Here is a 19,557-nt window from a genome sequence, read left to right on the forward strand (position 1 = left end):
GTCCTCCATAAAGAACTTATAAGGATGGTTTCTCAAGGTGATTTTCAACTTCATGCTATTTTCTTTTCCTCTTCTCTCCTTATTTTTCTTAGAGATCTACACTACCTCCCCTCCCTGCCAAGCTCTCCCTGTTTGATACTCAACACTGATGACAATATGGGTGATACTCAGCTTTCGACCTAATGATGCATCAAGCTGCATTACAACTGTGACCTTCCTCTTCCCAACCCTGGTTCATCCCTATCGTAGCCTATGGGTCAAATACATTCACTGGGCCCTCTTCTATGAAATGATCAAGACTTTCCCTTCCCTCCTTTGTGCTCTGCAATATCATTTTTTCACACTTGCTTTTTCAGTTGAAATGTTTTGTTCACTTTTTTCATCAAATTGTGTTTTTTTTTTAATTGTTAACTTTTGTTAAAAGCATTATATTTTGGGGAATATGTTTAAGTGATTTTTAAAAAGAATGGACATTATCGAGATTGATTATTGACTTAATTTTGTAGGATGAGAAACTGAGCTCTCTCCTCTCCCCATTTCATTGATAAAGATAAGTCTGATGAGTTAGCTTTTCAAAATTTTACATGAAGTGTGTGGTTTACAGTGTGGGATGTTTTATAAATTTTTTTTTCTATAGGAACCATTGGATATTTGGTACTGATTTAGGATTATAAAGGTAGAAGACATGTTAGAAATCATCTAGTCTAACATACTCATTTTACAGATGAGGAAACTGAAGCTCAAAGAAGATAAGTGACTTTCCTAAGGTTGCAAAGTGAGTGGAAGAGGTAGGACTTGAACCCAAATTCTCTAAGTCCATTATTCTTTATATTATATAGTTCTTCATAAATAGGGTTATTTCCCATTTTCTACTTTTTGTTTAGAGGCAAATTTATTTTTAAACTCAGTTTTCTATAATTTATGATTTTAAAAATCTAGTTTGAATTTCCTCTTTACCATGTGTATGGAAACTAGTATATATTAGGCAGGTTGTAGCAATAGTGCTAGAGCATATTAATCTATGTCTTAAAAGGAAATTTTCCTTTTCTTTCTTTAATAGTTATTTTCATAATTTACAAAATTTGATGAGGTGCTTACCTGAAATTAAAAAAAATAATAGTGCTTTTACATTTTTTGTTGGCATCATGATCACTAGTTGAGTATTAGGTACTGAATAAATATTTCTTGATCCATTCATTTGAAGTTGCTAGCATAGTTGTAGTATGGTACTGTTTGTGTAAAAACGTTCTTCCTGTTTGGGATATCATATTATGGCTTTCCTTTTATTTCTGTTAAGAGAGTTTTACTCTGAACATATTTTTAAGATCACAGGGAGCTTTTGCATACTTCCAAAGACATTATTTAATAAGTCTATTTAGAGTTTTCATTTAAAAAATTGAACTATAACTAGGATATAGATATAGGCAAATATTTGAGTAATTATTTAAAATGTCTAAAATCTGTGTTCATTCAGAGATCATATAATTTAAAACCTATTTTACATATGAGGAAACCCAGTATTTACTTGGCTTGTAATTTATTACTCTTCCCAGCCCAAACATTATATATGCGGTTATTGAGAACTATATCTAGACTTATGTATAAATAAGAACTTGAGAAATAATCTAGGAAAGTTACAGACTTCCATAGTATGAAACATGTAGTATAGAGAGGGGTATAAAGACTAAAGGTTTTAACAATCCTAAATTGATTTTTGGATTTTCATCAATATGATGCTTATAAATAGTAATTACTTTTATTTCGTAGAAAGTTGGGAAGCACTGGACATAATATGCACCAAATAACACCATAGAAAGAAACTGTATCTTAACCAATAGAAAACAACTAACTATCAATGTGGGTATCATTTTCAAATTAGCTGTCTGGATATAGTTAGATCATTGATTATTAGTATAAAGATCAAATTCAATGACAAATTAAAAAAATTAGAAAATAGAGCATGCAAGAAAATTACTTATTTTACATTGAAATAGACTATTGATTTTTAAATGGGAAATGGATAAAAAACAGAAATTAAACCAGACTTTTTCCACTTTCTTAGAAAGTTTAGTCAATGTAAGTCAATAGCAATGATTCAGAGACACAAAGAATAGCTATTAGCTAGAAAGTCTTGGAACTTTTTACTAAGCTTAGAGATGTGGCAAGCAAGCATAATAATACAAGTTTAAAATGTGAATTTTCTTATAAAATCAGATTGTGAAATATGAAAAATATCTTCTCATTAAACAATAATAAAAATGGAAGGAAAAATAATTTTATAGAAAATTTTCTTAGAAACCTAATGAAGTAATTTCATCCAGAGAGAATTTTTAAAAATCATGAAAGGAATATGACATTTGAAAAATGGAAAAAATGTATATGAAGATTATAATAAAATCTTTGATAGTCTAGTGGTTGCTAAGCTAAAAACACTTGTAGGACTCTTGCTGTGTTATACTGGGTTTTCTATTTGCTTAATCTGAGCCATAGTTTCCTTATTCACAATAATAACATCTGCCTCATAGAGTCATTATGATGATAAAACATAAGTAATTATGATCTGTTGTTGTTTTTGTGACTATTGTCAATGATTATAAGTCATGATGATGATTGGAAAAGGAGTCCACCTTTGCACTCTAATGTCATAGTCTATGATATATTACTTGAGGAGATAGTTGAAAAAAAAACAACAAAAGTGAGATAAGAACCTAGAAGAGATCAAGTTTATCCACAGGGCATCTGCATGAAACATTACATAATTTTGAGGGATTAATTTTCAAGAGATATGAAAAGAACAAACAACTATTCATGTGGCATATGATTATGATGGAATATTACTGCCATGTGAGAAATGATCATGTAAATTTTGGAGAAAAAACATAGGTTTATATGAAATTATGAGGAATGAAACAGACAGAAACAAGAGAACATTATATATAGCAACAGAAATATTATTTGAAGAATGTACATGTATATCCATCTCCAGAGAATCAATAAATAGAGATAAGAAAATTATAGTTTCATATATACATATATCTTTTTGTTAAATGATGCCTTCTCTAATAGTGGGAGGGGAGAGACTTGACCAGATATATTAATATGACAAACACATAAATAAATTTAAATTGAAAAAAATCTACACTTTGTTGGGCAACAAGAATACAAATATTTATGTGAAACAATTCTGCCATTAAGCAACTTACATTTTAATAGAGAGACTCAACATATGTTGGGGACTAGCAATCAGGTAAAGGAGTTGTAATTGGAGGAATAATATTAATGTTAAGCACAGCCATTAGATAGTCATTGCAAAGAGATGCATGTTTGAATGGATAGGTAGGATGTGAAGTAAGTTTTTGGGTTGACTAGATATAACGGGTTTAACTGAGTCTAAAATTGCTGTTTCCATCTATCTAGATAACTCATCCCCAAAAGGTGTTCCAAATATGAATGGACTAACTCCATTGGAGAGTGGAGGTAGGAAGGTCTGCTCTGAAAGTCTAGTCTATAGATGCTATTCTAAGAGAAGACAGTAGGAGCCATTTGACATGTGGCTTGTGTGGCATTATGCCTAGTGTGTATGGTTTGATGAGATAAAGAGGAATGGTTAGTAAACATTTGAAAAATATTTTGAAAAAATATTTATAGATATTGCTACCAAAAAAAGTGATTGAGAAAATACCAAAGTGTATGGATCCATGTGCCTACTTTCCTATCTGTAGTAGAGTAATATAAAGAGCATCCTCGATTTTGCACTCTACAAGAAATCAGATTCTACAAGAATCTACATATTTTTACCATATACAGCACACTCTATGAAAAACACTGAAAGGTCTTACTGTGCCTACTTTGTTGACTACAAAGAAGAAAAGCTTTTTACTGGAGAAAAATATCTCCTTAAATAACTTCTCCAATAAGGTGAATACCTTGCATGTCTTCTAATTATGCACAATTCCTTAAAAAATGGAGTAGCAGAGATGACTTTGCTTGATGAAACCTCTGTTTAGAAATATCAAGAGGACTAAAAACATGTCTATCCTTGCCAAAGTCATTTTCCATCATTATGAATGTCCTGCGAGTATTCTAAGTAGATGGATTCCTTAAAGCTGATGAGATCCTCCTAATGCTTCTGTTTGTGTTTAATATTTCTGGAAGCCATTTGCATTAAGTCCTGAAATATCACTAAAATAAGGCTAAGGAAAATCTATTGCTCATACCATATAGTTGAAATGTTAACTCACAGAAATGATCCATTGGAATACTCTAGGTCTTGAATAGACTGCAAATGAAGAGTGAATTAGACCAAGAATTGAGCAAGATAGATTTCCTTTGCTAAAATTTGCTAATATTTTAATGACTACAAATTTCCTTTTTTTTGGAGGAAGAATACAAAAATCATGACATGTTGGTGACTCCTATTTTCAAGGTCATCTTTTGTGCACTATATACATTCTCCTTTGCATTGTATCTATTGGTAATGTAGCTATTCTCCACTCTTAGTCTATCCAGCTTCTTTCTGTTCCCCAGATTACTAGGCTACACTACATACACCTCAACTATATCTTCTTCCCAAGCACAAATTCATGAAAATAAATGAGAAAAGACACAGAAAATAGAGGGAAAGTGCATATGAATACTAAACATATGGTTTGAATGTTTATCATTGGATTTTAAGCCATTGGCAAAGGGCTGACTTGGAGGAAAGAAAAATAAAGGAATCTGTGTTTGCTATGAGAAGCTGCTAGGTGGCACAGTGCTAGACCTGAAATCAGGAAGACTCTTCTTCCTGAGTTCAAATTTGCCCTCAGACACATACTAGTTGTGTGATTTTTGGACAAGTCACTTTGCTCTGTTTGCCTCAGTCTCTTCTTCTGTAAAATGATCTGGAGAAGGAATTGGCAAACTACTTTAGTATCTTTGCCAAGAAAACTCCAAATGAAGAGTTGGTCATGACTGGACAACTATTTTTTTAATTGTGAAAGTCATAAGGTTTGTGCTTTACAACAATACTTTTCATCCCATTTTAACCATGCTTCTCTAGTTATTGGTACCCACTTTCAACTTTTTGTTGTTAGTTAAGGGTTTGGGCTATTTTTTCTTTTGTTAAATATCTCTTTCATTCCCCAAAATATTCAATATCTAGAACTGAGAAAATTGTTACAAATCTATGACACTACTTCCGTGTCTGTAATCTATTTTCTCTATAAGCAAAGGTATGTTTACAAGAATGACAAGGAGGCTCTATAATTACAGGAGCTCAGACTTGGTTGCATAGCACATTCTATTTTACTCTTTTTTAATTCCCTTGGTAGATTTTATTAGAACATTAGAAAATTTTAATAGCTCATTAAGGGTTTCTTTTCTTTTTTCCCTTTTCCCACCTTGTACAGGACAGGCAACACATTTCAAGATTGCCTGATGCCAATGTCATAAAAAGAGAGATTCAAGAAGCATACAGTGCATTCAAATTGAAACAAAACAGCAAGTTTAAGCATACAGTGCATTCAAATTGAAACAAAACAGCAAGTTTACCATAAGAGAAATTATTCCTTACACATTTCTTTTAGCTTTGGATTCATCTCTGGCAAATACTCTTTTTGTCCCTCTTTTCTGTTAAAGTTCAGAAGACTCCACAAATTTGATTCATTTCCTTCCTTAACATTAAGTTCTGATGGTAATGCTTGCAAGAGACTTTGTGAATACATTTTGCTTTTTTGTCTGTCTCTCCGAGTTGTTGTGTTTCTAACTGCTAGCTTTGAACTAGGAAAAAAAATCACTGCAGAATGATGATGGTTGATTTAAATTCCTTGTCTGAGACAGCTGTGGATTTAGAGAATACAACCTCAGGATATTAAAAAATTTAAGATGGTTATTTTAAAATAATGAAAACTTTTTTAGTCCTTGCAGGAAATCTGAATCGTCAAATCAGATGCTTTAGTGATACAGATTTTTGTTACTTGATGCAATTTGTGATGATGCAGTATAATGAATATCAAATATGTACATGGTCTTCTCAGATTTATAAAGTAATAAAAATACCCATTTCATTTTTGAAGATGTGTAGCCATTTTTCTAGACTTGATGAAGTATATATTGATGTTAAGGGGAGAAAATATCCTAAATTATATCTTGCCCAAATGCAATTACAATCCTCTTTCACTCCTAGGTGTCCAAACAGATGAGTGCTCATGAGCTGTTTAGTGAAACATAAGAGAGGGGACAAGCTTTTACCCTTTTCCCTACTTGCAAGAAAGGTATTCACACTATAGAATGCTTGATAAAATAATTAAAGAGACTCATTTTACATATTGCTTAATAGGTAAGGAAGTGTGCCCTCATCTCATTATTCCATGAGATAGATAGTGTCCATATTATTATCTGCATTTTACAAATAAGGACACCAACAACTCATGGAACTAGTAAATATTGGACCTAGAAGGGAGCTGTGATTTGAGTGTAAGTTTTTTTTACTCCAAGTTCTATATTCTTTCCACTATAACATACTGTCTTTAGGTGAATCTTCAAGGATACAGTGGTTCTTTGATGCCATCAAATTAATCTCAAAATACAGTTATGTGAAAGTCAGTCAATTAGCTTTTAAACACTTACTATGTGCCAGGTAGTGAGGATATAAAACAAGAAAAAAAATAATTTCTACTCACAAGTTGCTGTGCCCTCAGAGGGCAGTTACTTTCATAGCAATGAGGTCTGGGAAGGCTGTGGCCTGCCAGGGATGAAGAAGGGAGTGCTCCTGAAGTCTTAACTTTTCTCTTAGAGATAAATACCATGAAACTTTAGGAAACTTTCCTCCAACCATCCCTTAAAACATTATCTTGTCATCAAGAGATTAATAATAGCTAATATATATTTTTATATATTTATATACATATATATTTATATAGCACTTTAAGGCATATTATATAAGTTAATTGGTTCTTTAAGTCTCTACATATGTTCCCTTCAATAATATTTTTATAAAAAGTACAATAACATACCATGTGTCGAGTTGATGGAGTTGTAAATTGGTCCAATTATTCAATAGAACAATTTGGAACTATGTCCAAAGGATTGTCAAACCACATATACCCTTTGATCTAGCCGTGCTGCTATTGGGTATGTATCCCACAGAAAGCAAAGAAAAGAGAGAAGGTCCTATATGTACAAAATTTTTAATAGCATCTCTTTTGGGGTTGTCAAAGAATTAGAATTGAGGAAATGTCAATCAGTTAGGGATTGGTTAAGCACGTTGTAGTATATAATTGTTTCAGAATACAATTATAAGAAATGATGAGCAGGAGGGTTTCAGAAAAACCTGGGAAGACATTCTACAAACCATTTCACAGTGAAGTAAGTAGAAGAAGGGAACATTTTATATAGTAAAGATGAACACCTGTGGAAAGATATAACTACTCTGATCTTGACAAATGCTATCTACCTCTAGGGACTGGAGAGAAAGGAGGGGAGGATGAACTCTGAGTTCAGATTGAAGCATAATTTTTAAAATTTTTTCTTGCTTTTCCCCCCAAAAGGGTTAATATAGAAATGTTTTGTGACTTCACATGTATGATTATTAATTGTTTTCTCAATGTGTGAGCATATGGTGGGAGGAGGGAGAGAATGTGAAATTCAATTTTAAAAAATGAATATTAAAGATACATTTTTAAAAATAAGAGGAAAATGTACCTATTAAGTTAGTTAACCATATTTCTGAATTTGTTGAACTGATAGTTAAAGAAAATAGCTTGTTTGGACTTTAGGCGAGAAATTGCCAACCCTCCTAAAACATCATTGCTTGAATATCTTATCTGGATTTTCCAACTTCAGAAAGTCTCTTTTAAGAAATGAGGATCAGGGATTTTCCCTTACTTTGTTTATTTTAAAGAATTCCTGCCAAGTTTAATTGCTCTGAATTCATATGGTCATTAAGGAAATAAGTTCAGGCATTTCCTCCTAAATTACTAAAAAGTTTGTCTTAATGTATCATAACAACAGGAACATTATATTGTACCATGTAATAACACACAATATGTAGGGAAACTGGATGTAACAAAACATTTTATAGCACAGACTTATGTAAATTATTCTCAGGAATATGCATTCCTACAGCTACATTTATTTTGCTCCTCTCATACAGAATCATGTATTACTTTTATGATTTGTCTGGAGATTTGCACATGATTGAAGATTTTAAAATGAGAAAAGAAGAAAGAGAGTTGCTCAGATACAAGTTAGAAAATATGGAGATCAATAAGTATGCCAGAGAAGAAACTAAACTGATGGAGGCCCTTCCCTCCTTCCCCCCATAAAAGAAAGACTCTCATCACTTCACCCTGGTATAGAATTTGAGTAATAAACAAAGTAAACTTAAGATCTAACACAAAGTAGTAAACAAACTTTGTAGCTATCTCCAATGGGCAAAATGAGCATAATGACTGGACTATAGCAATGGAAGGGTACACAAAAGATACAGATTAGACAGAAGCAGTAAAGTTTATATTACTACTATGTGAAGTGAATACATAAAACTGTGTGGAGATTGATGAAGTTGAAGAAGAAAGCATGATAGAGAATTTTTAGGTGAGAAAAAAATGGAAGAGAAAAAGAAATGATCTTTTTATGGGAATATATTCAGGATTGACAGGATGAATATAGTAAATCAATGGTTAATTTGTAATATGGATACTAATCTTTTTTAAAAAAAGGGTATATGATGATGATCTACTGAAGGTTTCTCTGTTAAAAGCAGAATATAAAATAAATGTGTATCGTGTCTTATTATTTCACATATCTACCTTTCCAAAGGGAATTATAATAAGTGTTGTTATTATAGATCTCAAACTAATCAACATGGAGGAAGGGTTGGGAGAAGTGCAAATCATGGAACTCTTGGGAAAAGAGAACATGCCATCTTGGGTTTATGATAAATAAAGAGACATGGTTTGATAGTGTGACCTTAAAAATGGCTTCCAGAAAGCTCAGGAAAAGGATAAACATTTTCTTCTTGACTGAAACTGTGAAACACAAGTTGACATGAGGATGGATGGTTGTAATGGCTGAAATTCTATGAATGAAGTTATGAATGATCCAAATGACAAAAAAATAGCTACAATCAAGGTAGTTGCATGGGGAAATTTCTAATGAGATCATATTTGAAAAAAATTTACAATACAAGGAAAATTTATTAGGCATCTACTTTTTGAAAGACATTATATAATATGTTGACAATGAAAAGATGGCTGATCAACTCAAGAGCAACTGAAAGATGCAAAATGGGTATATACAATTATATAATAGATACAAAGGGTCAAGTAGACCTCAGAAAAGGAAATATGAACTGGTGATGAAAACTGGGAACTGTTCAGAAAGGTCTTTTAAGTCACTTGAGAGCAAAATATGAAATTGTATGGAATAAGGAAAAAGAATCATTCAGCGATATTTTAATAGTTTTCCTAATCTAGATAGATTTTAAGATTTTTCCGATTTTCATATTTTTTTCTAATTAGTATTCCAAAATTAATTAAACCTCAGCCATATTCTTGCCACAATGGTTTCTAGAATTTCAAGAAGCTTTCACATGTCCTTTCATGTATCTTTAACCTTCCTTGCAAACAGAAGGCTGCTTCAGAAAGGATAGACTAACTTGATACATTCTCCAACGTTTTATAGTTCTCTCTATAAACCAAAATAAGTTCTTTGTATCTTTATTTGACTTGACAATAGAAAAATAGAATTACTTGATTATGTGATACATTATGACAGTGACTGGAGGGCTGACCTCAAAGTCAAGAATATCTGACTTTAAATCCTGCCTCGGACAAATACTGGCTGTGTAATGTGGGGTAAGTAAGATAGTTAACCTCTCAATACTCAAGGTCATTTCTTTAAGACTATACATCACAAGACGAGGGACCAATTTGCATTGATAAATGTGATTACCTCACCTGTAAGTTCCCTAGACCAATAACAGCAAGGGTTAAACCCTTATTTCTAGAAAGCACATAGGCACACTGTCAGCTTTTCTTGAGTAATAAAGAAAGGGCTTAGATACACTAACAGGAACTTTTGATCAACTTTTTCCCAATAGCTTCCAGAAATTATTAGGTCCTTGAAAATTCAGTATGGATCATATAGTCATGGCCTAGAACAATGTCTGTGCTTCCCAATTCTCTTTCTTGTCCTCTCTCTTGTCCTCTCAAGGCCTGAGAAAAGTACACCAAAAGAAATGGATTAGGCTCTAATAAGCTAATTCATGTTGATAAAATTCAAAATATTCTTCCTAAAAATCAAACAATTTAAAAAACCAAAAATGAACAATATGGAAATATTATTTGAATGATAATATATGTGTAACCCAGATCAAATCTCCTGCCAGCACTGGGAGGAAAAGTTGTGATGAAATTTGTTATTACATGTAATTGGTAAAAATTAAAAAACACAAAATATTCCATGGGAAAGAACAAATGTAAAGATTCTCTTATTTTCAAATATAAATTTTCTTGAAAATTAAAAAAAAAGAAAGAGAAAAGAGAGAACAAAGCATGTGAGTTGCATGAATGTGTGTGTATATATATGTGTGTGTACACACGCTTTGATTTCTTTTTCTCTACACATATACACATAATAGTCTCTCTCCTTTTTCTCTACATGCATATTTTAGTTTTTCTTTTCTTTTTATAATACATACTTAGGTCTCTTATTTTAAGTATTTATGTGTATATAGCATAGAGATCTGGTTCTTGGATGATTGTACTTAGACTAATGCTGTGCTTTTTAAGCCTTGGGCAAAAGGGTTGATTTGAAGAAAACAAAAATTGAGGGAACATATGTTTTTATTTCAAAAGTCATAGAGTTTATGATTTACAACAGAACACCTGTTATACCAAAGTCATGATTAATACTCTTCATTTTACTCTTAATAGTGTTTACTAAACTGTTCCCATTTTCCTCCTTGAGATTACTAGCTTGCGGCAGAGACTTAGTCTTTTGTTGCTGTTAATGTCCTCATTTTTTTTTGTATGGCACTACCATAGCTAAAATATTGGGGGGAAAGCAGTATAAATGAGAAGTAATGGTTACTTTTAAATAATTAGAATTTCTATTGGTTATAAGCCGAGGTATACTGGGATGACAAAGTTGTTTTGCTATTAAGGAAGTTCATATTTGAACATGTAGAATACATCTTTTATATGCTATTCTATTCTCAAGATATACATTACAGCTATATATATATATGTACATACATAAATATAAGCACATCTGTGTGTAAGCATATATGCATGTTTACATATTTTATACATTCAAGTGCATATGTTTGTGCACATGTATAGACATATGTATGTATGTATGTATACAACCCTTACTTTCTTTCTTAGTATCAGGTCTAAAACAGAAGAGCAGCAAGGGCTAGGCAACTGGGGTGAAGTGACCTGCTCAGGAACTCACAGCTAGGAAGTGTCTTAAAGCCTGATTTTAACCCAATTCTCCCAATTCCAGACCTGACACTCTATTCACTATGCTCTCTAGCTGCCCTTTGAGATATATTTTATTAAATGTTTTTTAGTTCAGATATGTGATTCTTTGTTTGTCTTTTTTCTTTTATTTAAAAATTAATGTTCAAAACACTTAGGACACTCAACATCTGTTTCAAAAGCCTCTCCCACAGAGCCTTTGGGTTACGGTTACTGTTAGGTCTAAAAGTCATTGATTTTGTAGAAATGGTGATTTTAAATGTTGATTTGAGGGATACTGTTGAGTGAGGGAAGATAAGGTTTTTATTCTGGCTGGAGATAAAAGTGATGAAGACAAAGAAGAAGGCTGTGAGGATCCTTTTTCTCTATGAAACTGTTCTAATCTTTATTTTATGAAGAGGATTCTTTTAGAGACTTCATTTTTTATTTTTAGAAATTCTGAATCATATGGGATTATATTTTCAGAAGTTAAAAAAGTAGCATTCAATTAATTACATTGATTATTATAGGTGGGTCTAACTATAATCGTGCTCAAGAATGAAGTATTATAAATACTATGTTTTTATGTTATTACTGATTACATTACTAATAAATTTTATAGTCAGTAACCTTAGCATTGAGTAAATTTTATAAATATAAGAGTTTTGGTAGAAAGGGAAAGATGAATAGCTCCTACTTAATAATTATACTTTATATATACTTTAATAAAACTAGGGATGGGAAGCTCTGATCAACTTAATAATTAATGAGAGATGTTAACATTTTCTTACAATCTCACAATTGCCCTTCAGTTTGGAATAAGATTCAATTTGAGAATGAATCAAATTAGAGGCTGAAGGGAAACTGGACAATCAGGATGATGCTGTCAAGACCTCCGTGCATACATTTAAATGTACATGGAGCATATCTTTCTTGGCCCTGCTACAGAATCAAGTAGGTGAAAGATGCATAAAGCTACTTTTATTGGAAAAAAATCAATTTTTATTTTTATTTATTTATTTTCAATTTTATAGAAGTGATTATTCCTAACTTGGCTTCACCTTTCTTAGAGACATTACTTTTTTCCTTCTTATTTGTTGAAGTTCTGATGACTCCACGGATTTGATCCCTTTATGGATATCTTTCTCCCTTTTTTTCTATCCTCCTAAGTTGTGGAGTATTTGGCTGCTTGACTGTGAACTAGAAAAGAAAAAAACACCCCGATACCAAATTCTATGCAGTCTGTTGATGGGTTGATTTAAATTCCTTGATTAAAATAGCTGTGGTTTTAAAAGAATACAAGTTGGGACAAAAACCAAAACCCCCACAAAACTTTAAAATGGTTCCTGAGTAAAATAAGGATAATTTTTATCACAGATATTCTGAGTATTCAATTCATATGTTTTAAAGATACAAATTTTATTATTTGATGCAATTTGTATATGATAAGCATCAAACATGTACATGGTATGTTCAGATTTTCAAAGTAATAAAATTTTTCTTTCATTTTGGAAGATGCTTAACTTCATTTTCCTCCTTAGACAGTGAAATACAGAAGCAAAGTAGGGTCATGGAGAGGAGCTGACCTTGGAACTAGGAAGATCTGGGTTCAAATACAATCTTAGAAATATACTGTGTCACCCTGGATTTAACCTCTTAGATAGCTTGCTACGATGATATTTTGTGGAGTTTCCTAATCTACAAATTGCCTATAAAAATGATGTCACAAAAGGCATTTAGATTGCAGAGTGGATAGAGTACCATGTCTGAAATTGGGAGGATCTGGGTTAAAATCTAACCCCAGATACTTACTAGCTGTGGATCTCTGGGCAAATCACTTAACCCCAATTGCCTAGCTCTTACCACTCTTACCATTATATTTAATATTGATTCTAAGGCAGAAGGCAAGGGTTTTTTAAAAATCACAGATACAATTCTAATCCTTATCCTGGTCAGTGAAATAATATTGCTATTTCATGGAGAAAAATGTCCTGTCTTAAGTGCCAAGATTCAGTTATAAACTATGGTTTATTCTAAATTGTCCAGATGGCTTATGAAACATTTGATAAACACTAAGGACAAGTGTTTGCCTCTTTCCTTCCTTATAGGAAAGATATTCTCACCATAGTCATCTAGATATAGTAATTACTCATATGTAAAAAGAGCTTTGGAGCTGAGAAAGCACACTCTTCTCAAAAACTCCATGAGATAGGCAGACAAAAGTATAATTATTCCCATTTTACAAATTTAAACAGAAGCTTAGCACCATAAAGTAACTCTACAAATAAATGCTGCAGTTGGAATTTGAATGTTTTCTGATTCTAATTCTGGTGGGTTCCCCCCACCCTGCTAGGATGTCCTAACTAGAGATGCCTATGCTATTTCAATGCCATCTATAATTTTTTAGCTGTCCAGGCACATCATTAGTAACAAGTCATGCCAGGTGAACCTCACTTAATTTTTGTTTATTTCCTACTAGAGCATCTTGTTGAATGGTATCTGTGATATGTCAGTGGATCTAAAATTTCTTAGCTGTCCAGGCACATCTCAGATGAATCTCATTTGATATTGTTTATTTTGATATGGCCTTCAGGTAGGTATTTAGTAATAAGACATGAACCTAGTACTCCTGGAGATGACCAAAGTGTTTGATAAAGCATCTCACAACACTCTTGAAGACAAGGTAGAGAAGTATGAATTAAATGATAGAAAGGAGACTTGCAATTATGACAGGAGAATTGGTTAAAGAATTGGAGTTGTTTAGCCTGAATAAGCAATGATTTCAATAGAAAATAGCTTCTGCTTTCAAATATGTCAAGGGCTGTGACATGGATGAGGGACTGGTGATGGAAGACAAAATTACTCTTAATGGGAAGAAGTGAAAGGAAGGTAGATTTGGGCTAAATATAAGTAAGGACTTCCTATGTATCTTTCTAAGAGAGGCAGCATGATGTAGTGAACAAAAAGATTGTTGTATTAGGAGTCAGAAGAGACTTGTGTTTGAGTTTTCCCTCACTTAGCTAAAATAACTAGGTGGTACAGTGGAAAAGGCTGTGGTCTAGAGTTGAGGGGACCTAAGTTTAAATCTAGCTTCATACATATTTTGTGTGACCCTGGGCCAATCATATGACCTCAGTTTCTTCAAATGAAAAATGAGATATAGGAATCATAACACTTAGTTTTGTAAAGTTTTTAGTTCAGTGCCTGGCACAAAATAGGTGCTTATTAAATGCTTATTCCCTTGGTTTTAGGAATTTTTTATTCTTCTTTTTAATTTTTGACTCAGGGTCATTTCTTCTATAATTTTTGGTTAACTGAAATTCTTTTAATTTTAACCTTACCTGATCAAAAGCTGTTCCATAGGATGTAAAAATGCCCTTAAGAATGTTAAGTATTTCTTAGATAGGAAGCCAGAAGAAGAATCTCAATTGTTCCTGACACCTTGGTGACATGTCAATCTTCTATATCAGTCATTCAAATTGTGAATCCTCTAAATATAGTTTAATCTGTAACTTGATTATTTTAATTATTGTTTGAAAAACGTGTTTCTTTTGAGGTTGTTCAAGATTATGACTGTTTAACTAAGTTTGTTCAACTTTTATGACATTGAAAGTATGAAATCCATAGGATTATAGATCTACCTTCTCTTTAACTGTTATAGCCTATGAGGAATATAGAAGATTGAAATAAGTTAAATAATTATTTCTCAGTCATTCTATGTAATATTTCCTATCAGAAGTTTTGTCAGAATCCTCATGATTGTTCAAATGTTTTTGAGTCCTGCAGCTATGCTTGACCATAACAATAAAACCTAGACTTTTTCCTTCATGATTTTTATGTTCTGGTAAAGATGTTTGGCAGTAGTTACCCACTATGTGAACTTAGCAAGGAGATATTTTCCCCATAATGCCTGCATCTTACCACTTACTAGTAAGTCACTTGTGACAGTCATTTAACTTTTCTGAACTCTAGTTCCTTCAGCAAAAAAGTAGCAACAACATAAACTTGTAGTACCTGCTTCACAGGACTACTGCAAGGACCAAATTAGACAATACATCTAAAACTGTGCAAATCTTAATGCATTACATGAATGCCAGCCATCATTATTATTAATACCCACATTATGTGAAAATAGAATGCCCTACTTTGGGAAGTAGTAAGCTCTACTATAACTAGGAGTCTTCAAGAAGAGATTAATTACCACTTGTCAGGAATTCCATAGAAGGAATTCTTCCTCAGAAAGAGGTGAGACTAGATTTCTGGGGTCCCTTCCAACTTTATGAATCCATTATTCACATGACTAACTTCTGATAGTTGTTTATGACCTCCACATATAATAATTGTCTATGGCTGCTACATAAGACCCAGTCCTTGCTTTTTCCTGAGAAACTAACAGTTTCCTAAATTTAAATGGACAAAAGCACAAAGGAGGTGAGAGGTCCTGTAAATGCTTGTTGAATTTATAAATTTGGACTCATTAGGTATAGGGCTGAGTTATAAGCCAATTAGCTAGTGTAGTCCAGTGATTAGTGTAATCCAAGTTAAAGTCACTAGTAAAGCAATCTGAAATTATGCTCAGAGAGTTCCAAAACTGTGTATACCCTTAAACCCACAAATATTACTGTTGGGTCTGTTTTTCAAGGTGATCAAGGAAGAAGGAAAAGGACCCATATCTTCTGAAATATTTATAGTAGTTCTCTTTGTGTTGGCAAAGAACTGGAAATTGTAGAGAAGCCCATCAACTGGGGATTGTTGAACAAGTTTCAACCTATATTTGTAATGGAATAGTACTGTGCTAAAAGAAATGATAAGCAGGCTAATTAAAAAATGGAAATACCTAAATGAAATTATAAAAAGCAGAACAAGTAGAACCAAGAGAACAGTATATACAAGTAAAGAATTAATGTTTAAAGAATAAGTTGTAAATGTCTGCCTCCAAAGAAATAATATAAATAGAAACACAAAAGGCATTATATATTGCTTTCTCTAGAGCAGGGGGCAGAGGAAAGGAGATATCTGGGAATTTTAATGTAACCAACTGACAAATTAATAAGAAAAAGTGACTGGTAGACTGGCATTAATTCTATTTTCACAGGAATAATACATATGGAGAGGTTTAAAAGGATTTCTTTCCTGTAATTAATTGAAAATAACTATGTTCAAAGCAGAGCATAGATACAGACCTCAAAGGTTTAGAGAAAGCAACTTCTTTTACGGGTTTTGGAACCTGAGGTTAGGAAAGGTTAAATATTTCTCCAAGGTCACTTAAGTAAATAAATAGACTTAAACTTCGTTCGTCACTCCAGATACATTGTTCTTTCCATTGAACCCCTCCAAGAGACATATGTATTCATTGAGCAAGCTTTAAAGAAACCATTGTGTTGGTCTGTAGTATACAAGAATAATGTCCCAACAGGTCTGCCATTATCAGGTAGCAATTCATCATTTCTGGGATAACTAGACTGATGCGGACAAGTATAGGTTCAAGGTTACAACACTCCTCAGACCCCTCCCCCCCCAAACCACCATGGTCTTGCCATATAAGTAAATATAAATGAGTCCAAAAGTTAAGTTACAAAGGAAATAATGCAACACTTTTGTCATCTATATATGACTGGCAATAAACCTTTCTTTCTGAGCCATCCAATGATAATACACAAGATTCCCTTAGATGGAGCCAGTCTTAAGTGTGTACATTAAGTCCCTTTCCTGTACTCACAACTTGCTATCTCCATCATATTGCTCCACATTTATTAGTATCACTTTGCTCTGAGGATTTGACATGATTACCATGAAATTTTTGAATTAATTTATCTGATTTGTCTAAAGCCTTTGAGATAAGAGTAGGAAAAAATGCTTTTAAAATGTTAAGGGAAAACTTTTGCATTTGAATATCTTGAAAATTATGTTGAGTGTGATAAAATGGAAAAAACAAAACAATTGATTGTAGAGTCATAAGAGTCAGGTTCAAATCTTGGTTCTAATACTCTTTAGTTGTATGGTCTAGGGCAAGTCACTTATCTGTTCCAGCTAGCTGGGTAGTTTTTTCATCTGTAATCTTAAAAGTGGAGTGGTGGATGGAATGGAATGTATTCTGAGATCTCTTCTAAGCTCTCAACCTATGAATCTATGATAATTGAGTTATTTTCAATTTCATGAGTTGCATCTATTTTGCTTCAAGCTAGCAATAAGAATATTTTGGAATCAGAATCTTCTTTTTAGAATTATACTGTACTCTGAAGATGAAGTTTTATGGGGAAGAAATTGCCCAACAAAGAAGCTAAAGCAATGTGTACATCTGTGTGTGTGTGTGTGTGTGTATGTGTGTGTGTGTGAAAGAGAGAGAGAGAGAGACAGAGAGACAGAGAGACAGAGAGACACACAGAGAGAGACAGAAAGACAGAGAGACAGAGACAGACTGAGAGACAGAGAAGCAGAGAACCAGAGAGACAGAGAGTGAAAGGGGAGGTATATGTATTCTCTTTGGTTATCTGTCAATAATGTACCTATAACATACACCCCCCCATAAGCCATTTTATGAGGATTAAGGCTATAATCTCTTTAATTGAGGAAATCTAATAGCTGAAGTATTACTGTTCTCTTAACCTTATTTCTAACAGCATAATTTTCCCTCGTTTCTATTGCCAATGGTGACAGAATCAGGTAATTGAATTCTGAGTTAAAGAATTTTTATAGGAAGCAGAAGGGTTCAAATATTTTCTTATTCAGAATTAATCAGTTACAAGTATAATAGATACCAATATGCTCTGGGTACTGGTGATAAAATAGTAGATTTTGTTTGGCCATGCTGGGGTACAGATACTGGAAAAAGGAGAGAAGGAAAATTTTAATCAATCAGTCAGTCAACACGTATTTATTCACCACATACCATGAGCTAGGTATTGTGCTAAGTTCTGGGGATATGATGAAAAGAAAAAAGACTTTCACTGAGCTGGGCTTTGCAAAGGACTGCTCTTTTTTTTTTTTTAATAAATGTACATACAGTCAAAGTAGGAAAAGAGCCAGAATAGATAAAAATGGATTTTTTCCCCTTTGCTTTTAAACAACAAGAAAGCAAATTATTTCAAAATGCTGGGATGAAACACAGGCTCTGAGATACAACAATTGTAATGAGAGGTGGTGCCCAAATGCCCTTTGGTAATGCAAGGTGCTCAGCTTCAGAAAGCTAACACTATGATTTTTGATGCTCAATGTCCCAAATCCATTAGATCCAGACTCCTTTATCAATTCAGAGTCATATTCTGTGGAATCTCTATTTCTCATCACAAACAGAACCAGGTTAATTTATTCATTCTGTAGAGAGAACTGCTAGCTTTTTTGGTCATGAAAGAGGAAATTATCAGCTTTGTGAGTTCAAAGTTTCTTGAACTTTTGCAGGATATGATACTATGATTACCAAAAATAATTAATCCCTCCTCCTTTTTAAAATTAAGCTTAAAAGTAAATTTTATTTTTACTGAAGTTAGGAGTTTTGCCTTATGAATTTTTATAATTAAGAAGAAAATTCTCAAGTAAATGAGCAGCAGAGATAATAAATTCAATTTTTTAAAGCATTCTATCAAAATCTACTACAAGGTATGCATCTCACTGATATAGGAATATTTTTTCACATCTCAACTTCATTCAAAGAGATATGAAATTGGATTTTATGCAAAACTGTAAAAATATTGGGATAAAACATGAACAATCTGGTCAACTGCCCAGAAGCTTTTTTAGGTGGGATGTCAATTGCAGGCAGGTTTGTACTTGTGTAGATGGATGATTGATGGAAGTTTTTACAGTGCATTTATAAAGTCCTAGAGGCAAGGTCTGTGCATTTGGTCATTATCTTTAAGAAATGAATATAGTGGACAGTAGAAAGAGCATTGGGTGGAAAGCAGGGGAGTGACAGGAATTTTTGTCATTCAAGCAAGACCTAAAAGCTTTTAAAGAGGCTAATAATATTAAGATTGCCTTCAGGTGAGGGGTAGATGGGATGCCACTTTGTAATAGAAAGAGAAACTCCAGGATGGTAGTATTATGTTGCTCTTGCAAAGGTGTTGGAATGAAAGTATGGGAAGAAGCCCACCCTAGTTTATAATTTGACAGC

General features: G+C 32.9%; 1 protein-coding gene across 23 annotated transcripts in view; it reads left to right on the forward strand.

Moving 5' to 3' along the window:
* Positions 1-19,557, forward strand: part of MLIP (muscular LMNA interacting protein) — a 394,551-nt gene that overhangs the window by 302,957 nt on the left and 72,037 nt on the right. Inside the window, exons 12-13 of one of the 23 annotated variants that reach the window (XR_008916576.1) lie at positions 93-788; positions 3,418-3,477. The exons of 20 other annotated variants lie outside the window; for them this stretch is intronic. Coding sequence is in view for 1 of the 3 variants with exons in the window: in XM_056818425.1 (XP_056674403.1) it covers positions 93-149 (57 nt within the window). In the remaining 2 variants the exon portion in view is untranslated. Of the gene's footprint in view, positions 1-92; positions 6,056-19,557 lie in introns of those variants that run through there. 2 more of the 23 variants (XR_008916575.1, XM_056818425.1) reach the window with 2 other exon arrangements.

The sequence above is a fragment of the Monodelphis domestica genome, chromosome 2 (genome assembly GCF_027887165.1).
Source record: "Monodelphis domestica isolate mMonDom1 chromosome 2, mMonDom1.pri, whole genome shotgun sequence".
Classification (NCBI taxonomy): Eukaryota; Metazoa; Chordata; class Mammalia; order Didelphimorphia; family Didelphidae; genus Monodelphis; species Monodelphis domestica.